The 16,387-nt window shown below is 37.0% G+C and overlaps 1 protein-coding gene across 4 annotated transcripts in view; it reads right to left on the bottom strand.

Annotated features, from left to right (window-relative positions):
* SGK3 (serum/glucocorticoid regulated kinase family member 3) overlaps positions 1-16,387 on the bottom strand; it is a 55,056-nt gene that overhangs the window by 1,261 nt on the left and 37,408 nt on the right. For 3 of the 4 annotated variants that reach the window (XM_005479351.4, XM_014264527.3, XM_026791651.2), the window contains exons 5-16: positions 14,737-14,812; positions 8,960-9,047; positions 7,043-7,092; positions 5,939-5,996; positions 5,077-5,160; positions 4,848-4,979; positions 3,547-3,659; positions 3,313-3,349; positions 3,114-3,200; positions 2,245-2,340; positions 1,254-1,409; positions 116-205 (exon numbers count right to left, since the gene is read on the bottom strand). In XM_005479351.4, the coding sequence (XP_005479408.1) occupies positions 116-205; positions 1,254-1,409; positions 2,245-2,340; positions 3,114-3,200; positions 3,313-3,349; positions 3,547-3,659; positions 4,848-4,979; positions 5,077-5,160; positions 5,939-5,996; positions 7,043-7,092; positions 8,960-9,047; positions 14,737-14,812 (1,067 nt within the window). The remainder of the gene's footprint in view (positions 1-115; positions 206-1,253; positions 1,410-2,244; positions 2,341-3,113; positions 3,201-3,312; positions 3,350-3,546; positions 3,660-4,847; positions 4,980-5,076; positions 5,161-5,938; positions 5,997-7,042; positions 7,093-8,959; positions 9,048-14,736; positions 14,813-16,387) is intronic. The other variant, XM_074551892.1, reaches the window with a different exon arrangement.

The following is a 16,387-nucleotide window of genomic DNA, read 5'->3' as shown; positions in this document are numbered from 1 at the left end:
TTTAAAAGCTGGACTTGATGATCCTTGTGGGTCCCTTTCAACTAACTCAGAATATACTATAATGTGTGATCTGAGATGCATACATTACCACCATCACCACTCCCCAGGCACCTACCACATTAGGATTAAATGGTGGTGGAATCTTCTTCTGAAGAAGATCAGTCCAGCTGAGAGATTCAAAGAACGGGTGCTTCTGAATTTCAAGCTGTAGCAAACAATAAAGATTTTAGATATTTCATAACTCCATCCTGTGCATCGTAGTAAACATTACTTCATCCTACATGTACATAGGGAAGTTCTTATGTGCACGTCCTTATCAGTTTGTTTATTCACAATTTACTTTGCAATAAAAGTTGTAGTCGGTAAAAACAGCAATTAAAATCTGTGAGACTGCCTCTATAAACGGTTTTCCTTATAAAATCATACTTTCTGCTTTTAAGCCCAAAAATCAACAACCCTGAAGTCTACTCCAGAACAAGAATGTCTTCTGTTGACATCTGTTCCTGCCTTAAAGTTTTGTTAGTTTTTGTAAAGCACATCACTGTCCAAGAAGCAGCTGCTTCAACATCTCTGCAATATACTTACTATTCAAGAAGCAGCAAACAGCTATGCTAAATCCTTGCCTCTCGCTCAGTTACAAGGTCCACAGACTAACATGAAGACTGCAAACCAAAGACTACAAAGATCCCACCCCTAATGGATGGAGGACATCCTCTAGATCATTCCTCATATCGCACAGTTTTGAAGATGTGTAACCTTCCCACATCAACTTTTTGCGAACAAAGGTTTTGTTGCTACAGTGGGGAAATGTCTGCTGTGATTTTAAGGCTAAAAAAAAAAGCTGCTGTTTGCATGGAACTAGTGTTCCTCTTTACCTGAAGACTAGTTTCCAAATTGTTAGTATTACCACAGGACAGCCTTTTCTTTTGATTATATCCCAGTTTCACTATGAACAGTGAAACCTAGTTCTGTGCACCTTAGCGACTGCTACACCAGCAAGTGTTTTTCCTTTGCTGGCAGGTACAGAAGCAACCAAGCTCAAAATACCCCACAACAATCATTGCTCTCTTATCCCCAGCAACTTCCAGGGATAGACCCCACTGGTGTCTTTACTGAAGAAATAAAAAAGAGGAAAACAGAGACAGATGCAGCAATGCAGTTTCTATCTCCAACTATCAATCCTGTGCTGTGCACATTAATTTGGTGAGTCCCTTTAAGTGAAATAGGGCTTGATAAATTAGGACATTACTTACAAAGTCTTCCTTAGCTCCAAGTCTGCTTTGCCGATCTTTCTCCAGAAGTTCCTCCAGGATAGACCAGGCTGTAAGACTGATTCCTGGGCGCAAAACCAGGGGCTTATGAAGAATATTATCATACATCTCAGCCACATCACGGCAGTAAAAAGGAGGCTGAAAAAAAATACAAGTTCTACATTAACTTGAAGCCACATGCAACATTGTCTCATGTATTAGGTATGATCAGTAAATTATTCTCTTAGACATGCAAGACTGCTAGCAGTGAAGCAGAAATCTCCTTTTTATGCACTGCTAACTTCTACTTCAGTCATCACCACTGCCAGAACTTTACACTTGATAACTTCCCACCACCCGCCTCCTCTACTCCTATTAGTGTTCTCACTAATAAGTAGCCATAGATGCCATCCAGCTTTCAAAGCTCCCACTGAACTTTCCTGAAAAGAATCTGAGAATGGCAAAACAAATCCATCTCCCTATTTAAGGTCCTATGGGAAGAGACAGAACTCAAGAGAAGCAGAAGACCAGATTCTTACTGGAGTAATTACATATGACTAGGAGAAGTGTAGTAATATTTTTTTATTCTAATGCTGTCAAAAGCTAGGAGCAAACCTGGGATACCTAAGTAAAAGAAAAGTATTTTAACTTTATTTACTGCAATATTTGACAAAATTTTACTTATAAGTTGTTGTGTGTTTTTTTGTGTATTATCACTGTTGATTCAGTTTACTCTCACAGTCCCTCAAAGTGATGACTACTGATTTTGCTGATGTCTCTGATTTTGCTTTTCCATGAACTGTCAGATAGCAGGGAGCAATGTAAAATCCAAAAGAGAAAAATAAGTGCTATGTAAGTACAAGACAATCTGTTAATCTCCTTAAATGGAGTATTCCAATATTATGAAAAAGTTAACATCTTTAACAACACTCAAACATTACTTCAAATAAAAGGGGAGAGGGGAGGAAACAACCTTTACATATCAGGTACATACCAGCCCATAAAGCATTTCATAAAGAACTGCACCAAGGCACCACCAGTCTACTGTGTTGTCATAGGGCTGCTTTTTAATGACTTCTGGTGCAAGATACTGAAATGAATAAAAAAAAGTTCTTTAGAGAATTAGACTCTCATGGATAAAACCTATGGTTTAGTCACTTCACAGTAAACACTTTCAAGAAAAGTTGCTTCATAACAATCAAATGTTTCAGCTAAATACTACACCTCGCTCATCTTTCACTGTATTCAAAGGTCTTTCCTGTAATTTAAAATATGTTTATCAAGCTACCAAAGTTTCTGTTACCAATCCTCTGTTTGGCGAATCTCTCATATGTGTTCAAGCCTTCTACTTCTATTCTAAGTTTTCCAGTGCAGTTTTCCCAGTAAAAAAACAAACAGAGTTCAATAACTCAGTCAGGAAGTTCAAAGTTTTTTGCATATGCAACAGTTTGATTGAGGCACAGATTAATTCCCTATAAACTTACTAAGAATCAACGGCAGGATATGGTAAGTAGATTCATACTGACAAATCTGTAGCAGCTGTTAGACAAGGTAATGGTTTTGTGTCTACCCAGCAGTTAGGAGACATGGAAGAAAACAGTATTTCAAAAAGGGTGGAAAAACAGAGGAAGGAAAAGATGAGTTAAGGCCATGTGGGTAGCAAGCAGCAGACGCTGCATATTAGTAAGAAGAACAATGAATAGATGCATAGGGAGCTTGTCTTTGGGTTGGTTTCGTCTTTCAAAGAATGCAAACCTCCCAGCAGTACAAAACACAGTATCTGACCTTCCAGCTACACAAATTTTAATAGTGATCAACAGTCATTAATTGCTGATAAAAAACCCATGAAAGCTGTCAACATACTTCTGGGGTCCCACAGAACGTTGCAGTGGTATCAGAAGTTGCAATCCCTTCTTTACAAAGTCCAAAGTCTGTCAAGACAACATGACCCTGTTTAAGAAAGAGTGATAAGTTAAAAAGAGAACATGCTCAACATGTGAATACACAGAAGTGTCAATTTTGTGTGAGAACACAGAAAACAGAAATAATCTTGCATACTTACTAGTGAATCTAGGAGAATGTTTTCTGGTTTTAAATCCCTATTAAAAAAGAAAAGGTAGTAAACCAAAACAGTAGTCACAAGTGCTTCAGAGGCAAAGGGTTTTATTACTCTTTAGCTGAAAGCTTGAAGTTTTCATGAAAGTGTTATGTTCAGGTTTCCTGTAAGATGATTTTAATTTGGTAATTTGTCCTATTTTGAATTTCTGCAGGACAAGGATACCTTTCAGAAACTTACCTGTAGACTATATTTATGGAGTGTAAGTAGCCCAGTGCACTGGCTATTTCAGCAGCATAAAATCTGGCTCTGTGCTCAGGAAAGGAACGTTCTCTTTGTAAGTGAAAGAACAGCTGTAAATATGCAAATAGGAAATAAGATCATTACACAGACAAAACAAGTCAGGTCAGTAACATGTAATTTTACAGTGAAGAGTAATTTATTTTGCTGTCCACTTTTTTTTTTTTTTTAAAGCACAATGAAATAGAATTGGTTTTTTTGCATGACATAGTCATTACTTTACTCTCTTCCCTGCGTCTCTTTTGTGGCTCAGATGGATAGGTAACTCAAACACATTCCCTTAAAACCAGGACTAGGCAAAAGGAGCTAGAGTAAATCACTAAGCTGTGAATAGAAGTTGGTAAGACTAAATCATGCAAGATTGCCTCCAAGGAGAATATATAACCTGGTGTCAAGTAAGTCATCTTTCATTCCTGAAACTGTGTATATTCAAATATTTGCATAATTATTTATAGAACTGTATTCTGAAATAACCTAGATGTAGATCACTGTGTGAGACATATATTCCAAGCTCTCCACTACAGGGAATTGTCTAGCTGCAAATAATTTGAGAAGATACAGAAATCTAGACAAATATTAAATCATAAACATACAGATTCAACTATAATACAAACTTCACTAGTAAAGATTTTGAGAAAAATGAAATTTTCTGGTTTCTGCCTACAAAGTTCAGGAAAAATAAAAAGCCACCCCAGCCACCCTAGCTTTCCATTCAATTTCAAAGATGCTTTGAACTGTATTTTAGTTTGCCTGAAACAATACAAAACTAAGTTCTGACCACAATTCAGGGCAAACCATAATACAGTCTAAGTAAGGTACATTAGACAAGAGAAATGCCCTTCTTGTTCCAACTCTGACACAATATAATAAATTCAGCTGTCAGTTTCCTTTCTTCCCTTTTTGAAATATCAGCATCTCAGTTAATGCACATGCAAGAGGAAGCCAGTGTTCCATGGTGAAAAAGGTAAACATAAGATTAATTTATAATTAAAGTAATTTTATGTAACTGTAAAATACAGTATTTGTATCTGACAAGCATGAATAAATTTGGATTGAAGTTGTCAATAAGAACAGGAACAGGGTCCAAATAGCTACAGAAGTCTGTAGCAACAGCAGATAACAACAGAATTTTCAAAATTGGGAGAATGTGGATCACAGCCCATTGTAAAGAATCACTTCACTCCTCCTACCTAGAATTAGCAGAATAGATGGACTACAATGCAAACAAAATCACCACATACCTCTCCTCCATTAACAAAATCCAGGACAAAGTAAAGCTTTTCTGTTGTTTGGAATGAGTAATGTAGTCCAACCAAAAATGGATGTTTCACATTTTTTAAAAGCACATTACGTTCAGCCATAATATGTTTTTGCTGCAAGAAGTAAGAGATCAATAAGTAAACAGGAATGACTTTGTAATTAAGGGAAAAAACAAGGGAGGTGGATGGAAAAAAGACTATTTCTCTTAACCTCTTTCCTATTGAGAACAATTTTTTTCTGTAACACTTTGACAGCATAGTATTTCCCATCCAGTTTTCGTTTTGCAAGAAGAACCTGTGAAATTCAAAAGAAAAGGAAGTAATTTGATTGTTGCAGTTCACATACTATGGGTAATATTTTATCATTTTGGCCTAACTGGAAGGGGTTCATGCTATTTTTTTCACAATACAGTTTCTTTGCTTTTAATACAGTCAGTCAGCAATGTAGCTGCCAATAGAGTAAGCTTACAGTTCAGTAAAAACTGATCACAACAGTGGTATCATGAAAGATTTAATTGTAACATTTGTTTTCCATGACCTGCTAAATGTCTATCAAGATTAATTTCAGCTTTTTGGGGATAAATTGCAAAGATAATTGAATGAAAAACAACAACATAAAAAAGAATTTGGAAATGGAGATTTCAAAAGGGATTTTACTTTGCATCTTTGTAAAATATCAATACTTAAGTCACTTCTCAATGTGCTGTTGCTCACACTGTTCCACAGTATCAGAGGTTTCACAAAATAGTCCCTGACAACAAGAGGAAAAGCACAGCTTGTACTCCAGCGGCTGCATAAGCACAGGGGTACCTCCCTTCCTCCCTGGGGGAAACAGAGGATCCCAACTGCCCCTAATGAGAAAGGGAAAATCTCCCTTTTTTGAGTCCCAACAAGTGGCTGAGGCAGCAGGGAAAAAATGGCAGGACCACAAATCATCAGCAATGAGGATCCAACAGAACAGTTTATGGGCCACCCTAGAGCAACACCACTTCTGAACCTCTCGCCAAGTCACTGTGCATGAGAGACCAGAGAGCATCCTTGCACCACCATAAGACACAGGAATAAAAGCTCACCTTGCCAAAGCTGCCTTTCCCAATAACTTTCAGGAAATCAAAGTCTGTTGGTTTAGCACTGAAAGATATTTAGGAAGGAGACAGGTCATCCGGGTAGAAATGACAAGCCTTATAGCTGTACAGCAGTGTAGTGCAGCACCCTCCTTTTCTTTGTTCCACCCAGCACTGCTTCTGCAGACCTGTCCTCAGACACAACTCCTCTTCATTTTGCAATTCTATTTTCCTCTAGAGAAAGTGTTCAAGTTGCATCCTGAGTTTATTTTATTTACTAAGTTTAACCTTTTGATGTAAAGGAGATGTAAGACCATTCTTTCATTCTCCATGGTCTAGTTTTTCGTAATTTTTAAGTCTCAATTTCCCCATGATGTCTCCTGGAGCTTATTTCCAGTGGTCCACATGGATTCTAAAGCTTACATGAGGAAAGGAAGGACCAAGTTTGTTATCTGTTCCCTCTTATTTGTTCCATTCTTCCCTCCACCAAATCCTCCCTAGTTTTAAATTTCAGTAAGAGGAGGGAGGTCCTAACACCTGCCTCTTGGTGTTTGCATGAATTTGCTCTCAGTTTTTCCATTTCCCACATCACCACTCCTTTCAGTTTTTCCCAGGATTCCCTTACTCTTTCCTGAATACAATTCTGTCAGCAAAACAATTATCTGTGTTTTCAAATTGCAAAACAAGTTACATCACCATACACCTCTCTATTTATTGCCCCCGAAGGGAAGGACTCTTGTATTTCATTTCTTACTGCAATCTATTAACCACTTCCTCCTGCTAGCCCAGAACAAATCTGTGAGGAAAGCAAAACCAAAATAACAGTCATCTCCCAGAGGAGAAAAGCAGATTCACACAGAACTGAGAACAGAAACTCTGCAGAAAACACCAAACAGAGACACAAGTTACCAGTGCAGTAACTGGGTCATAGCACCAACGAGGCAAGCTGCTCCTTTGGCATGCAATAAACCAAACTTGTTTTCAGAAGCTGTGGGGCCACTCCCCAAGTCAGTCTAACTTTACAGGTTTTCAAATTAATTTTAATCCCATTTAATTAAGTTTTAAATTTACATTAAATTGAATTACATTAAATTCAATTTAATTGAAACCTACTGAGGATTTCCAGATGGTCCCAGGTTGATATTCTGTGAGGTAGAGTTTAACTGTTGGGAGAAACAAAGAGGTATACTTGTAATACTTTTTCTTTTCTCTTATCTTTCAACCAATCTTAGTTTCAAAATGCTCTACTGATCTGCTCAATCCATACTTTTACACTTGTTACATTAGAATTTTAAAGAGATCTAACATCTAGATTGGGAACTGAAATACCTGGTCATCATCACCTTGTCACAAATTCTTTCTACACACATCCTGTTCCAAGATGAAGGTAATAAAATATCTGTGTTCATTCAGAGAGGAAAAGATCAGAAATAAAAACTGAAGAGTATTTCAATAAACAGCTTGTTCCTCATTCAGAACTTAACTCTTTCTGTACTTGCATCATGAACATATTTCCTACCTTTTAATCCAAATTCTTCAAGATCTTACTAATACAATAATTTTAAACCCACACTGTTTATCTAAGAGTAATTAATGAAAGACACAGTGCTTTTAAAAACATGGAAGTGAACATTCTTTCAACCCCAAGAAAAACATTACCAACCTTTTCTATCCTGACATTAAAGGTTAAATAACTCAATTCCTGGAATTCCATGAATCCTACTGGTACACACCCAGGCAGAATTTGTAAATTACAGGGAGCAGAGGAAGCCACTGTCATTTAGGTGGTTTTCTCCATTTTGTTTTTGATTTAGGAAAGTGGTATTTGTACTCTCATTGTGATTCTGGAATTTATCAGAGAAGAATAAACTTCACACAGATACAAGTTACCTTGGGACAGGCTGCCAGGCAGCACAAAGCAGAACTTCAGAAGTGGAAAATGGTCTGACAGCAGCACTGGATGCCACTACTGACTGAAATGAGCCAGTGGTGCTGGAGGGTTTTGAAAGAGCTATTGTAAAAAAGATTTTTTTTTTAGGCTTTTTTTTGTTTCTTGTTGTTTGGCTTCATCATTTACAGTAACCATAAGGTGAATTTTCCACCAAAAATATGGGGCCCAGGCCATTATGCAGTGGCTCTCTTTTTGGAATTTGTTGTAGGTTGACACATCATTAATTTTCCAGAGATGGTTTATATCATTCCACATTACTTAAAATACCTTTCATAGGAGGTGGAAACTGGTATCTTAAACTAGTGACTTTAAAACGAAACTTTCAGAACACACTAAATCTCCTGTGGATCACACACAAACTGAAACAAATCTTACATCTTTAACAGGGGCTGAATAAGAAAAGAAGTACTAAAATCACATCTTTATGCCAAGTAGTAAGTAATAGAGAGGACAAGCTTAATATGGCACTTCTGCCTTCCTAGAAATACTCCTTTTTTCAAACAGCACTGCTTCTGGAGGCTGCAAACTAATTTTCAGAGAATATATCCAGCTATATAGTGGTTTTCTTGACAAAAGAAACAAAAGAAGACCTCACACAGTGTTATATATGAAATGAAATTAAATCCATCCTTCCTCCTAAGTGAATTTTAGAAAGATTGCATTTTTTCCCCCTGAGAGAATTCTATTTCTCCCCATCTTTAAAAAAGAAGAACACACAAGCAAACAAAAAGACAATTAAACATTCAATCTCCCCGCTCCTTGCCAGATGTTCTTAGCAAGAGCTTTTGAACTGACTACAAAAACTCTGACAGCTAAGCTATGACTAAAGTGGTGTTTCTTTAACCCGTATAGTAAGGGGGGAATAAGCAAGACAAAGCCAGCAATCACTTTTACTCCTCTCTGCAGTTCACACCTGACAGAAAAATAGCTTACAGCCCACAGTGGAACTGAGTTGTTTAAAAGAACAGGGAGGGGATTTATTGCAAAGTGTACCAGTAGTTTTCAGTAAATAATATAGCTAAGAAGATTGCCCTCAAGTAGCTAAAATTTAGAAGACTGTTCTACTTCTGCTTTATTACCTTCCGACTGCTCCTTTCATCTTCATCCTCAGATGGATCTGACTGGTGTTTTGGGTTATCCATCTGAAGAAATGCTCTGACATCTGGGCTAGAAACACAGTTAACTTCATTAGCACACCAATAATCTGCATGATTTCCAGCCATAAACACAGAGCATAGGACTGAACAGCAGCATACAGAGGAGTTACTCATCACTGAGTTTTACATTTAAGTTCTGGTAATTGAGAACTGTGTACAAGCAATACTTTCTTTTACAGCAACATAATTCAACTGCCAAGTGTATTATACAGCACAAACCTTTTCACTTGCAAAAGCCTGACATGTTAAAGTATTTGTATATGAAGACTTCAGAAGGAAACCCTGCAGAACTGCATTTACAGATAATTATCAGAAGAAAGCATGAGTTCTAACTGGCTAGCAGACACCAAGAAACCAACTTTTTCCCAAAAACCAAAGAGTTTAAATTTTTGTTTTCTAAAATGAACTGAATTGTCCAATACAATAGGGAATGAAATACATCATCTGTATCCCAAGGGAAGACGTGTTCCAAGACATACACAGCAGTAACGTTCCTCTCCCCATTCACTTTAAAGCAGAAGATGGTGATCCTGTATTCAGAATTCCTTCTGGCTGGACACTGTCAAAACAGTGCTCAGAAATCCTTTCAATCAGCTGCAGGACACAACTGCTTCAGGAATTAGTGACAGGCCTCCCACAGTACCTAAAGGGATGCATTTTATCTTCAGCAGCATTTTCAAGCTCTGTCTTGGTGGGGCTGGGGAAAAGGACTGAGAGAAAGGTGAGGAAGTAAGAGAATTCCAAGAATTTCTTCTTCCAGAAAGAAAGGCTTGTCCAGCAGATCAAAAGAATGAACTTACTGAACCACAGCACAGTGCAAGTAAAGAATAATGAAATACAACTGAGGAAAAATTAATTCCTAAAAAGATGGGTATTGTGTATATCCTGTATAAATCACTTCAAGAGATCATTTGAATCTTTCAAGTTCCTTCAGTTCACTAAAAGGCAACCTTCTTATCAAGGAATAAGTCTTTCCTGCATTTCAGAGACAAAGTTGTTTGAGAAGGACTCAGGGCAGTCACTGATAGGAAACTCCACTGAGCCATTCAGTACAAGAAGGGCACCAGCTTACTATGGAGCTGCTCTTTTTATCTGTCCCTAGAATATATAAAATAGGGTAATTTTAAGTAAGAAACAAATGTACTCCCTATTTTCAATCCATTCACCCTCCATCTGATCAGTGAGGATCAGAAGTGAGAGATGAGCAGTTTCTGACACTTCTCCAGCTCCTGTGATTTCCTGTCAGCACTACTGAACCTACCTCATATCCCAGGCTATCTGAGGCTCCCAGTTTTCATCACCTACATTCTGTGTTCCTAAGTCCTATTTGAAATATGTTTCAGTTAACTCCAGCCTTTCAGGTTTAAAGCACAGCAACAAGACTGTTCACATAATTTCCCATCATTATTTTAGTTTAATACTTCCCATTTTATATGAGCTCCAAATTCTGATCTATTTCAGCATCTGTCTTGTATCCTGAGGCCAGGAAGACAAAAATCACAGTGGTTTGAACACTGTAGTAATACTGGTGCAACAACGACACAACAATTTAAATTTCAGAACATTTGGATATCATAAAATCAAGAATAAAAAGTTATGGTTAATGCTTTTCACTAGAGAGAAAAACAGAAACAGACCTTTATTACCTTTCAGTATTAATTATTCTGGACAACTGGCTGATTAAATAGACCATGTTGTCATACATCCAAATAGTTACTATAGTAACTTTGTTAATGACTGAATTCACAGCAGGAAAAACATAAAATTATCAATTCACAGGAAAAGGCTGCTGTACAGTTGCAGGGTATCCCACAACTCCACAACAGCCAGAATTGTAGCTGATGTTACAGTGTTCACATTTGCAATTCTAAAAGCACTGCAAAAAACTACTGATTAAAAATAAAAAAAAATTACGTACCATTTTCTTAGGCAAGACTGCAGCATGTTATGCAAAATGCTATGCAGATTGATATGACTTTTATCCTATTAACTCACACAGATTAACACAATGTATTAAGAATACATGGAAACTATTCCTAAAATAACCTCACCCATGAAATCAAAAGGGTTGAGAAAATCACTTCAAAAGGGATACTCAGTATGCATTGTACATATGCTACCAGCAAAAGTTGATTTTGTCTGGATTTTTATGATTGATTGAATAAATTTATTTTGTGGATTATCTCTGAAACACACAAAAGAATGTCAAGCTCTGCTTAATACTATTGCTTATGTAACAGTCATTTTGCATTAGTTTTCCTGCAAAAACAATATAATACCACACAAAAATTTTGGATGCATGCAGAAATATGAACAAACCCAAAAGGTCACACAAATTTTGAGGCAAATTGGTAAAATTAATAGCCACCAACAGAAACTTAACATTTAAGACACACTTTATTTAAGTAACAGTGTCCAACTCCTCCCTCTTCTTAGCACATTTTCTTAAAAAGTAAACCACTTTTATCTTTCTTTCAGAAAGCAAGGTTCAAAAAGCCCTAATACAATAAAGCACAGTAACACTTTAAAAGAGGACAATAACATAGTGCAAGGTTTACTTTCCCCAGCATGGACTGCAAGATTCTACAATTCAGGGGTTTCACATTTACTTTTATATTAATCAGATTTTGAAATCAGAGAAAAACTGTGACTGATTGTCTTCTAAGGAACACATTCAGACCCTGCTTCTCACTTACAGAACTGATAACTCATTTCCCCACAGGTTGCAGAGTATTGTCATCCTTGAGTTCTCCAAGTGTTATGCAAATGTTCTCATTCTCATTAAGGAGCTACTTTGGACTATTTAAAAATAACTGCATTATATCTTTAATGCATCCTCTATTATACAGTTTTTCAAACAGGTTTTCTTTGGACATGTTCTGATAGACGGCAATTAAATGCATTAATACTTCAGCGAAGGCCTACATCTGAGGGGGTGAGCAACCCACTTGCAGGAGCTGTGCAGTGTTTTAGGGAGGCTCCCAGTGCTCACTAGGAACAAACTCCCAGCTCCTATTAAGGACTGCAGTCAGCAAGGGAGACACATTGTCAGGCCTCTATCCTTTCTGCCCTTTCTATCCCTACCTTTTCTTGGAAAACCTGCATTCCACCTGTGGGAGCAAGCTGTCTATCACAGTAAGTTTGAGGAAATGCAGCTTGAAGCTCATCCACTTAATTCCCAATCTGGACTAAGCCAGTGATCTCACCCTGTATTCCACCTGGCAGTGACTGCAGGGGTCTCTCTCTAAGCACCCCAATACACCTTAGGCTTTTCTTGGATTTTTTATTGAGCAAAAAGGTCAGGCTTTGATACAATATTCAAGAAATGTGTCAGACCCAAGGAAAAAAGTCCACTGATGGAAAATAAGAACACAATGCTGCATGTTTCAAAGAATAATGTAAATATTACCATCTTGGACACACTGAATCTGACATTTGTGCTTTTCACTTCAGGTGTTCAGGTGCCTTCCCATCCTTGGGAATGAGAACATACGGAATCATCCTTAAGCTTTTAGTGAAACAATTCTCCTAAGCAGGACTTAAAATATATGACAGGCTGACATTGGTTTTAATACTTAAAAGATGCCATGGAAGGTGAATTTCCTAATGGTTCTGTGAGGATACACAACCCACTAAGTCTTCTTTGCACATCACTAACTTTACAGAAGTTTTTTGACCTAGTTTCAAATTTAATTAGCACATTAAAGCAAAACTAAGAAAGCAAGGATGGACTATCTGTGAAGACGCAGTCACCACAAATCCCTTGAGCAGCTTCCATCAGATTTTATAAAGAATTCCAAGCACCCAAGATCAAAGATTTGGCATTTCTTCTATAACAACATTCACTGGCACAAGAGAAAAGGTGACAGATTACATAATTATAAATATGGTTTGTTGCAATGCAACACTGCAAAAAGTAAAAAGTCACTTCAGAAAAACAGTCATTTTGCAGTGATTAAAAGAGAAACAACACAGAAATTACTACAAAATTAAATGCTTTTGCACTGAAATGTGGATTAAAAGCTGTGTACAGCTCTTTCTCCTGCTTAATTCAGTATTTCTTTCAGGGTGGGGTAGAGGAGAATAGTAAAAGATAAACTTTGGTCTCTATTTATTGTTTTTATTGTAGAACTCTGTTTAATAAGCTTATTATTGAACACACTCATCAGCACTAAACACTATCAGGCCTATGTCTTAACCCTGGTTTAAGTCAGTTTAATGGATCAGGCAAGATAAGTGCCATATTAAAGAATATTGGTTCTTCTACAGTCACATTCAAGCATCAAACAATTTTAAAAGCTCAAAAAAATTTAGGAAGGCAGGTGGATTTGAGGTTTGATGACTTTTTTTTTTTTTAGGCACACTATTTTATGCTGTCCATAACAACAACAAAAAAGTACCATTTTACCTCTGGAGAACAAATATTGTATGTTTTGAAACAAAAATATTTGGTAGTTGGATATACTGAGAGCCAGAAGAGGAAATGGGCTTAAATAAACCAATTTATTTGTTTCCCAATGAAACAAAATAGATTGATTTTCAGTACTTTGTTATATTAAAGTGCTTTTTCTTATTTCCCAAAGAATAGTACCATGAACAAAAACCTCATAGTGTTTGCTCTGGTGGAAAGGTATCCTTCCATAAAGACTTTGTTACTAATTTTTTTTTCACTAATCAAAGGAAGGATATTTAAAATGCTCCTATTTTTATTTTTCTAGAAAGGAAAGGAAGTGCATATTTCAGGTTGATAGGACATTAAATAGTTCATTTGTTATGAAAAAAGAAAATCTGACTGCATGCTGCAAACTGCTGTGATATTCTGTTAGAGTTACTTTTTTCCTGTGGGAAATAGGCAATTTCACAGGCTGTACAAATAGGCTAATTAAACAAAGCATATTTATTAAAGACATTTCCTCAACACTAAAGCTAAGCATAGAGCTTTATCATGTTACCAGTTCAAGCAACCTAGAAAGCTGCATGGACTTAGCTGAAACTGATGACAGCTTTGGGCTGAAAGAAGGTGCCTGTTTGCGCTGCAGTGAGTTCATGAACAAAGCGCTGCTCTCCAGATTTAACTGGAGCTGACTCTGTCCTACACCACCTCCCATTCACCTCTGGCAGTGGTGAACACACCTGCAGCTCCTCTGCTGGGAAGAGTTTAGGTACAAGCTTATCCTGCTGGGAAGAGTTTAGGTACAAGCTTATCCATCATTTCCTTTGGGCAGCTCAGTTTGGCTGTCCCAAACCACCTCAGGAAGCCAATTAAGGCACTTGGTTACTGTGCTTTAAACATGAACTGCCCTTCACAAGAAAAGGATGCAGGCAGTGACTGCCTGCCAGCAACACAGCAGCAGGTGACAGCAGGGCTCTCAAACAGTACAGCCACTGGCAAAACAAACACCTGCCCAGCACAGAAGCAGTTTACAGTGGAATCTCCACCCCTGGAATTAAGATCAGTTAATTGCCTGCAAATTGATCTGTAGGTTGGTTTTCAGAAAACAAAAACACTTTCATACTCCTCAGTCTGTAGATTTTTCCTGAATGGACGGCCATATATAGTGGTTTTTTTATACTGAAGAGCTCTGAACAGGTAAAATACATTTTCTGGTTAAATACTAATTTGCAATTTTGTATTTAACATATCTTTTCATCTCATGTCTTTTCAACAGCCCTTATAAAACAGAAATGAAACTACTTACTGGTTGCATAGCTCTGGCTGTCTAACTAAATTTTGAATGAATTCATTCAGTCCTGCTCTTCTCTGCTTAATAAAATCTGAAAAAAACAGATTTATTAGAATCATCAGTCAGCTTATTAGAATCATCAGTCAGCTTATTTTCTTACTCAGGTTTTTTAGGATTTAAAACAGCAGTTAAAAGGAGACTGGCCCATGACTAATTTAGAACAGGATTGGTTCTACGTATGAAAACTGCAAGCTTTAAACATTGAACTGAGCTGAGAGAATAAATTTCAGCATCTCTGTAACGCTACTTAAAAATGTTGAAAGCCAGGTGGATTAGAAGTGCCACCCTAAAACAATGTGTAACTGCAGTGAAGGCTGCACGGGTGAGCCCTTCAGCACCTGATTCCACAGAAACAAAAACCCCAAGAAGCCACAGGCAAAACCTGCCATCAGTTACACAAGTCAAGTTTTTACATGAACAGTCCCACCAAGCAGCATATTTCCATAATATATGGATGGCAGGGGGAAAATTGCACAATTCATCCTGCCAGCAGGCACTCAGATAAAGCCATCGAAGATAACAAAATAAAATACTTTCCTTTAGATTTTGGACATCATCTCCAACATTAAAATGAGATAATCCTCAGAATCCCTTCCCTTGCCTAAAGCTTAAGACATGTAACTATTCTGTAGTAACATGGCAAGACACACAAAGGATTTGGAACAGAAATTGAGTTCTAACATAAAATAAAGCGTAAAATGGAATAATCCTATCTCATTCACTCATATCAATGAAAATTTGTATGGAAAAAAGAATATTTAACTCCAGCACCAACTTTTAAGGCATTTCAAGGACTGTCATATCCAGATTACTGACAATTATTAAAATTTTAAATTAAAATTAAGTTTTAATTAACAGCTGTACTTAAAATATTAAGAAAAATGTCCATATTGTTTCAGGGATATAATCCCTGAACCTTCCTAGGGTATTTAATAATCCCAAATTACTGACATCTAACAGAAAAGTAAATTTGCATACAGATATTATGGGAGTGAACAACATCAGCAGTTTCAGTGTGGCAGATGTACAGCGTCATCAGTCACTTTAAGCCTACAGGGCTATCCATGCTGGTGAAGATAAAACACCTGTAACATCTGAAATTTTCAGGTTCTATATTCTGACTGGTTTCTGTTCCATTTTTTCAAGTAAAAACAAGACCAATTTTAAAATAACCTAAGTGCCAATAAAATTGGAACATTTAAATATCAGTTTAAATGACAGTATTTTTGGCAATTTTGGGTAAAAGGATGTAAAGGTCTCACTCTGCTGCATTTCAATGCAATAGTACAATGCTGCATACCCACGGATGGATTACAGAAGTAAAATACCTTTTCAATATTTGTAAAATATGTAGCCTGTTTCAGGAGCCAGCAGAAACATTACATCAAAGCTTCAATAAATCAGTGTTAAGAAAAAGAATTATTTACATAAGCATCATGGCTCCATCTCCACCCTGCCTCCCAGCAAGAAACATCTTGAGAACTATTGGGTTTCTCATGCTTCAAGGATTTCAGCGTAGTTCACGGAAATTTAAAACAAGTTTGAGGACTTTGTTTTACATATATAATTTTAATAAAGTTTTAGTTGAGGTTTTTTTCCCCTTTTA

This window comes from Zonotrichia albicollis, chromosome 1 (assembly GCF_047830755.1).
Source record: "Zonotrichia albicollis isolate bZonAlb1 chromosome 1, bZonAlb1.hap1, whole genome shotgun sequence".
NCBI classification, from domain to species: domain Eukaryota; kingdom Metazoa; phylum Chordata; class Aves; order Passeriformes; family Passerellidae; genus Zonotrichia; species Zonotrichia albicollis.
Note: the sequence above shows the minus strand (reverse complement) of the source record. Positions and strands in the feature narration are given on the sequence as shown.